A 7,955-nucleotide genomic window follows, 5' to 3' on the forward strand; every position below is an offset into this window, starting at 1 on the left:
CGGCAGTAAACAGACTTTCTAGTCAACTTTAAGAATGTCTGTGTATAGCTGGGCGTGGTGGCTCACGCCTTTAATCCTAGCACTCGGGAGGCAAAGGCAGGCGGATTTCTGAGTTCGAGGCCAGCTTGGTCTACAAAGTGAGTTCCAGGACAGCCAGGGCTATACAGAGAAACCCTGTCTCGAAAAACCAAAAACCAAAAACCAAAAAAAAAAAAAAAAGATGTCTGTGTATGATCTCTGGTGGACTTACCATGTGACGGAGGTGGAAGTTTAAAGTCATCCTGGGCTAAAGAGTCTATCTCAAAAAGCAGAAAAAGAAATGCATAAAGTGTGGCATGCTGTGACATTATTCTGCAGTTTATAGAGCCAAGGAAAAAATGAAGTCAGTTTAAGAATTATTATCTTTTTGCCCAGTGGTGGTAGCACACACCTACTCCCAATACTTAGGAGGCAGAGGCAGAAGCAGGCAGATTTCTGTAAAGTCAAGGTCAGCCTGATGTAGAGTGAATTCCAGCATAGCTAAGGCTGTACCTAAACCCTGACTTGAAAGAGAAACCCTGAGTTGAGATAAAAAAGAATTATGAGTTTGTAATTTTTTAAAAATTAAGTCTATGTGTGTAGTCATTCATGTTTGTGTGCGCACAGTGCCCTTGGAGACCAGAAGAGGGAGTAGTAGGCTTCCGCTGGAGCCGGATTTAGTGTTGTGAGCTGCCTGATGTTGGTGCTGGGAACTGAATTCATGCCCTCTGCAAGAACACTCTTAGTCCCTGAGCTATCTCTCTAGACCTCCCTGTTTGTCCTCTCACCCCTCCTTCCTTCCCCTCCCGTGTGTGGTGTGTGTATGTGTGTGTGTGTGTGTGTGTGTGTGTGTGTTACTTTACTCCAGCTATAGCTTTAGTGTGGAAGTCAAAAACCACTAAGCATGCTGTTGTCAGTCCTCACCTCCCGTCCTCCTGTATGAGTTCTGGGAATAGAACTCTGGTTGCCAGGCTGGGCTACAAGGGCCTTTACTGGCTAAACCGTCTCACTGGCCCTACGAATTCTTGTCATTATTTGGTTTTGTAACACTACGAGTTAAACTAAGGCCCTGCATGCTTTTACTAGGGAATTACTGGACCTGGCACCTCGTTTTCATTTCAGGGCTATGGAAATAAAACTGTGATAGAACTGGCTTTTTTGTTGTTGTTGTTTTTTTTCTGAGACAGGGTTTCTCTGTGTAGCCCTGACTGTCCTGGAACTCATTCTGTAGACCAGGCTGGCCTCAAACTCAGAAATCCACCTGCCTCTGCCTCCCAAGTGCTAGGATTAAAGGCGTATGCCACCACTACCCGGTAGTACTGGCTTTTTTTTTTTTTTTTTTTTTAAAATTTATTTATTATATCTAAGTACACTGTAGCTGTCTTCAGACACTCCAGAAGAGGGAGTCAGATCTCATTACGGATGGTTGTGAGCCACCATGTGGTCGCTGGAACTCTGGACCTTCGGAAGAGCAGTCGGGTGCTCTTAACCACTGAGCCATCTCACCAGCCCAGTACTGGCTTTTATGAGCTAGCTATACACCCATTTCTTTACTTCTTCTCTCTTTTTTCTTCTTTTTTCTTTTTTTCCTTTCCCATCCTCCTATACCACCAATAGGGCTTCCAAATTGTCCAAGCTGGACTTGAACTCCAGGCAGACCTTGTTAATTTGCATCCTCTAACTCCAGCCCCAGCAGTGATGGTATTACCAGCATGTGCCACCAAGACTAAGAAGTTAAAAAAAAATTTTTTTTAAAGTCAGATGTGAGCGCGCATGACTTTAATCTCAGTACCTGAGAGTGAGAGGCAGGTGGATTTTTGTTAGTTTGAGGAAAGCCTGGTCTACACAGTGAGTTGAAACACAGCTGGGACTAGAGAGACGCTGTCAAAAAAAAAAAAAAAAGAGCGAGAAAGCGAGATCTAGCTGAAAAACATGATGGGAGAGGCAGATCAAAGTGGAGAAACAACTGGTGCAGGTACTGACACCGCATTCATTTTCCCTCCGGAGGCCTGGCATCCCATTGATAAGCATCATCGAAGGGTAAATAGTTGGTTGCAGGAATGAATGAGACACATCTAGGCAGTGACAGGATTATCCTGTCTGTGGCAGCAGCAGTCTCTGTACCGAGTCAAACTTCCAGATGGCCACGCCCCTCGGAAGCCGCGATCCGGAAGCTACTATTTGTTGCCTAGGAACGCACGGAGTCCGCCTGATGACGCTCAGCGGCTGACGACGTCTGCGTCGCAACGTCGAAGCAAATGCGGCCATATTGCCCTCTGGCGGCCACCGTACGGACTTGGCTGACAAGGTGGCGGCGCGCTCGGAGGACCTGAACTGTAGGCGCGGCCATGCTTCCCGGAACGTATGGTCTCCGCTGTCTTACGGACTCGATGGTCAAGATGGCGGCGACAGAGAGACCTCCGCGGCTCTAGGTGGGAGACCTATTTATTTGCTGCTAAAGCCGTCGCGCCGGGCGTGAGGAGTTAAAGAGTGCGGGGCCGCGGAGGCGGGACCAGTGGCGGAAGTAGTTGCGGGCGCCTTTGCTCCCGCCGCGGACGCTGCCGGGGAGCTCGTTCGGCTTCGCGGGTTGTTGCACAGGGTCCAGAGCGGGCGCTCTGTGAGCGGAGATATGGTGAGTACCGGGTCGGATCGGGGTTCAGAGGCAGAGGTCCGGGGGACTGGCAACCGCTGCCTGTTGGCAGGCGCACGGGGTCTCCGGCGAGCTGTGTGCCCAGTCTCCGGGCCGGTGAGTGAGGTTGGAGGTGAACCATCTGTGAGTTCTTTGATGATCCGTTGTAGGTTGGGGGGGACCCCATCGCGGAAGTTCAGTGGGGACTCCAGATGGCAGTTTGGTGGGAAACCTTCACGCGAAGTTCCTTCGCCAGAGAGATAAGGACTTGGCCACGAATGTATTTGCACAGGCTCTGGAGAACCGTCTTCGGGGGTGGGGTCCATGAGCTAAGTTGTAGACACTTGTGGGAAGCCGGCAAGGGACGACAGCTGGATAAATTAAGTGCTATCCGAGTAGAACTCTTTAAGGGGGACACAGTGTGGTAAGTGTATGTGATGAGCAGTCAGCCGGACAGGATGCTTGACAGAATGGGTGTGTGTGTGATGGAAGGGTCCGAGTGATGGAGAAGCGTTTAGGCAAAATAATGAGGCCCACCAGAGTTAGGTGAGGAAGAGGGTCTGGGTGAACTAGAGTGGAAAGGCTAATGGGAAGTCCAAAGACACAGTTGGAATTTGTGGTGAGTCGTGGTGGGGCTGTAAGGCGGGAGGGGGACTAAGGAGCCATCGTGGGGGTGGGTCTCACAGGAAGGAGATGGCTCAGACCTGGAACCTCCGGATGCTGGGGACGACAGCAAGTCTGAGAATGGGGAGAACGCTCCCATCTACTGCATCTGCCGCAAACCGGACATCAATTGCTTCATGATGTGAGCTGGGGACAAGAGGGGCGCGGGCTGATGGCTGGCGGGGATGGGGCCCCCAGAGGAGGCATACCTCTCATGTCTCTACCACTTGCTCTGTCATATGCAGTGGATGTGACAACTGCAACGAGTGGTTCCATGGAGACTGCATCCGGATCACTGAGAAGATGGCCAAGGCCATCCGGGAATGGTACTGTCGGGAGTGCCGAGGTGAGGCCTGCACGTGGGTAGGGAAGGAAGTGGGCTCTGAGAGATGAAGAGGAGCCGTCATGGGAGGGATCCTGGGTAATGATGGTGTGCTGTGTGGCCAGAGTGATGAATTGGAATGCCAGGTTCAATGCAAGCAGTTGTGGAGGATCCCAAAGGAAGGGGCAGCTCTCTCCTGTAGCATGAGCCAGACAGGTTGGCGAGGCAAGAAAAGAGAAAGAGGTTCTGGGACCATTCAGATCCCTCCCACAAACCCACCCTGGCCCCACTCTTTGCCTCACAGAGAAGGACCCGAAGCTGGAGATTCGTTACCGCCACAAAAAGTGCCGGGAGAGGGATGGCAGTGAGCGGGCCGGCAGTGAGCCCCGGGATGAGGGAGGAGGGCGCAAGAGGCCGGCTTCAGATCCAGAGCTGCAGCGCCGGGCAGGGTCAGGGACAGGGGTTGGGGCCATGCTTGCTCGGGGCTCTGCTTCGCCCCACAAATCTTCTCCACAGCCCTTGGTGGCCACACCTAGCCAGGTGAGTAGCTGCAGTGCTTGGGGTTGGGGGAAAGTTCGACTTTTAGGCCTCATCTCTGTCCTGAGCTCTACCCTGGTTGTTGTCTCCTAGCACCACCACCAACAGCAGCAGCAGCAGCAGCAGCAAATCAAACGATCAGCTCGGATGTGTGGTGAGTGCGAGGCCTGCCGACGCACTGAGGACTGTGGCCACTGTGACTTCTGCCGTGACATGAAGAAGTTTGGGGGCCCCAACAAGATCCGGCAGAAGTGCCGGCTTCGCCAGTGTCAGCTGCGGGCACGGGTGAGCATGGACAGAGCTGGGCAGGATCAGATAGGGGAGCATGGGCTGGAGGCCCAAGTAGGGCTGCTTGAGCTACAAATGAGAAAGCGTAGGTGGGGGTGGAGCTTGGTTGTGTCCAGGTGGGTGGGAGGGGCCTAGCAAGTTCAGATGACAGTTCTGGAGGGGACTGGATAGATTTATGTTGTCTGGCATGCCAGGGCACAGCTGGGTAGGATGGAGCCTATCTTTGTGGTGTGGGGAGGGATGAAGCTACCTTCGTTAGACAGGCAAGGCAAGGATAAATAGATGGGGCTAGGACAGGGCGGCCCTCCATTTTCCTGGGGCTGACCTAGGCCTTCCTCCTGCGCACAGGAATCGTACAAGTACTTCCCTTCCTCGGTGAGTCCAGCCCCCCAGGGCGGGGCAGGGCTGCGGGCAGGGCGGTCAGGGCCAGTCCTGAGATTCTGCCCCGCAGCTCTCGCCGGTGACACCCTCAGAGGCCCTGCCAAGGCCCCGCCGGCCACCACCCACTCAACAGCAGCCACAGCAGTCCCAGAAGCTGGGGCGTATCCGTGAAGATGAGGGGACAGTGTTGTCATCAGTGGTTAAGGAGCCACCAGAGGCTACAGCAACACCTGAGCCACTTTCAGATGAGGACCTAGCACTGGACCCCGATCTGTACCAGGACTTCTGTGCTGGGGCCTTTGATGATCACGGCCTAGTGAGTGACAGGCTCCTTCTGTAGTGGGGGAGGGAGGGGAGAAGGCGAGGCTGCACAGTGGGACTGGGACAGAAGGTGAACAGGCTGCTTGGGAACTGAGCAGGTGGGCGGGCATGACCCTGAGGTGTCAGGTGGGTCAGTGCACTCCCTGCTTGCAGCCCTGGATGAGCGATGCAGAAGAGTCCCCGTTCCTGGATCCTGCACTGAGGAAGCGGGCAGTGAAGGTGAAGCACGTGAAGCGCCGAGAGAAGAAGTCCGAGAAGAAGGTGATGGAGAGGGTAAAGCAGGTGTCAGAGGAAGAGGCTGGCACAGGGAGGGAAATGGAGACAGAGCCAGACATGTGCGGTGGCGAGGCAGCCAGGGTCTGAGGCTGACCTCTGTTGAACCCTGACATGAGTCTTGCCCTCTAGAAGGAGGAGAGGTACAAACGGCATCGACAGAAGCAGAAACATAAAGACAAATGGAAACACCCAGAGAGGGCTGATGCCAAGGACCCTGCGTCTCTCCCACAGTGCCTGGGGCCTGGCTGTGTGCGGGCTGCCCAGCCGGGGTCCAAGTATTGTTCAGATGACTGTGGCATGAAGCTGGCAGCCAAGTGAGTCTCTCCCAGGGCACTGAAGGGGGTCAGGAAGGAAAGTGAGGGTATGGCCAGACTTCCCTCCATATAGCTACAGTTAGTTGTCTATGTACTAGTCAGTCAAACCTCATCGGTACAGGAAGCTGCCATTCAGTCACTATCTGCCCCTCCCCCTCCCTTAGGTTACTCAGCCTTGCACCTGTTCGGGTGGCCCATCCTTGTTCTCTGTCCCTTGGTCAGCTCACTCAATGCTTCTGGTGCCTCTCTGCCCGTACTTCACTCTCTCCCTGCAGCCGAATCTATGAGATCCTCCCCCAGCGCATCCAGCAGTGGCAGCAAAGCCCCTGCATCGCTGAAGAGCACGGCAAGAAGCTACTTGAGCGGATCCGCCGTGAGCAGCAGAGCGCCCGCACCCGCCTTCAGGAAATGGAGCGCAGATTCCACGAGCTTGAGGCCATCATTCTTCGCGCTAAGCAGCAAGCTGTGCGAGAGGATGAGGAGGTAAAGAGGCCGTAGAGTGGGCAGGACCCAGTATGAGTCCTGCCTAGCCTCATCCTGCCTTTCAACCTATGCAGAACAACGAGAATGACAGCGATGACACAGATCTGCAGATCTTCTGCGTCTCCTGTGGGCATCCCATCAACCCACGAGTTGCCTTGCGTCACATGGAACGTTGCTATGCTAAGGTCAGGAGGCCGTCCTAAGAGAGTGGATAGTTCAGGGGTGTCTGTGGGCCCACAGGGGACAGATTTGTTGCTTGGGTGGCATGAAAGGGCGCCCAAAGTTCTTTTCTTTGTGTTCATCCCTGTAGTATGAGAGCCAGACGTCCTTTGGGTCCATGTACCCCACACGCATCGAGGGGTGAGTAAGGCTGCCATGTGGAGTTAGGAGAAGGGTGGCTGGGGTGGGGCCTTGGACGTGGGCCTGGAGCTACTCAAGGCCACCCTCCTGCTGACCTCCCAGGGCTACCCGACTCTTCTGTGATGTCTACAATCCTCAGAGCAAGACATATTGTAAGCGGCTCCAGGTGCTGTGTCCTGAGCACTCCCGGGACCCCAAAGTAAGGTTTCTTCTCAAACCCTCTGCATACTGTTCTCCCCTGCTCCATGTCGCACATCCGTTTGTTCTTTTCCTCCTTCTTCCTTCCTTCTCTTCCTGTCAGCTCCACCCCTCCCTTTACTGTTCAGCCATCTCCCATTCCTACCCTTTTGTCTCCTTTTCACTCTCCTTCAGATTCTCCATTCCTCCTCACCTAGCCACACCGACCCTTGGTGTCTCTGCAGGTGCCAGCTGATGAGGTCTGTGGGTGTCCACTTGTACGTGATGTCTTTGAGCTCACAGGTGACTTCTGCCGCCTGCCCAAGCGCCAGTGTAATCGCCATTATTGCTGGGAGAAGCTTCGGCGTGCAGAAGTGGACTTGGAGCGTGTGCGGGTGGTAGGTTTAACCCTGGGTGTGACCAAAGTCCCGGGCTCCAGGGGCTGCTTCTCATGCTTCCTTCCACTTCCTTGGCAGTGGTACAAGCTGGACGAGCTCTTTGAGCAGGAACGTAATGTACGCACCGCCATGACCAACAGAGCAGGGCTACTTGCCCTGATGCTTCACCAAACGATCCAACACGATCCACTCACTACCGACCTTCGCTCTAGTGCCGACCGCTGACTTCACCAGCCCAGAGCCTCTCTACCCTGCATTCAGTTAGGGGAGTGGCCCTGCATTGCCAGCTGTCCGTCCCTTCATTCATCTGTTTCTTCTGCTGCCCTTTGTTTGATCCTCACCATCCACGTTTTGGCTTCCGTTTGCCCTTATCAAAGGGGTCTCTGCTTTCCCTTTGTCACTGTCTGTCTCCTCTCTCCATAGTCAGGGCTGGGGTGAGACTCAAGTTTAGTCTTCCTTGCCTATACCCACCCCCCAAAACCAGGTTTTATTAATAAAAATGTGAAGAACCAACAAGGCTCTCAATAGTCTCCACTGCCAGTTGTCCCAACCCCTAGACAAGGTAGAGGGAGGTAGCATAGCTGTACTCCAGACAGGCTGTGGTAAATGTGCAGGCTGGGAGTATGGAGCTGACCCATCCTGTCCTCCCTTTGGCTGTGAGTCTGACCTCACATGAGGAAAATCCAGTAGTCTGTACTCCGGCCCCTATTTTGGTATAACGGTATCCTGTCGGCATTGCTAAGCAGGCTGTGGTGAGCGAGGCTTGGGAGAATGGTTGTGTGAAGCAC

The 7,955-nt window shown here is 54.0% G+C and overlaps 1 protein-coding gene across 2 annotated transcripts; it reads left to right on the plus strand.

The window, feature by feature from the left end:
* Positions 1-2,303: 2,303 nt before the first annotated feature.
* Cxxc1 (CXXC finger protein 1) lies at positions 2,304-7,698 on the plus strand. Of its 2 annotated transcripts, none has more exons than XM_021150606.2 (15): positions 2,304-2,650; positions 3,334-3,452; positions 3,556-3,656; positions 3,937-4,172; positions 4,263-4,454; positions 4,806-4,832; positions 4,909-5,154; positions 5,313-5,432; positions 5,565-5,749; positions 6,025-6,232; positions 6,307-6,417; positions 6,543-6,592; positions 6,695-6,791; positions 7,015-7,167; positions 7,246-7,698. In XM_021150606.2, the coding sequence occupies exons 1-15, from the start codon at positions 2,648-2,650 to the stop codon at positions 7,390-7,392; spliced, it is 1,995 nt and encodes a 664-aa protein (XP_021006265.1). In that variant the 5' UTR covers positions 2,304-2,647; the 3' UTR covers positions 7,393-7,698. The 2 variants fall into 2 exon arrangements, with proteins under 2 accessions (XP_021006265.1, XP_021006266.1); XM_021150607.2 differs by having other exon boundaries at positions 2,305-2,650; positions 5,313-5,420; positions 7,246-7,680.
* The last annotated feature ends 257 nt before the right edge of the window (positions 7,699-7,955 follow it).

Source organism: Mus caroli, chromosome 18 (genome assembly GCF_900094665.2).
Source record: "Mus caroli chromosome 18, CAROLI_EIJ_v1.1, whole genome shotgun sequence".
In the NCBI taxonomy this organism is placed as follows: domain Eukaryota; kingdom Metazoa; phylum Chordata; class Mammalia; order Rodentia; family Muridae; genus Mus; species Mus caroli.

Excerpts from the sequence above, each read along its gene's own strand:
- Cxxc1 (XM_021150606.2), top strand. Across the intron at positions 4,173-4,262 it reads TGGTGGCCACACCTAGCCAG|CACCACCACCAACAGCAGCA; the intron begins GTGAGTAGCTGC and ends GTTGTCTCCTAG. Across the intron at positions 4,455-4,805 it reads AGTGTCAGCTGCGGGCACGG|GAATCGTACAAGTACTTCCC; the intron begins GTGAGCATGGAC and ends TCCTGCGCACAG.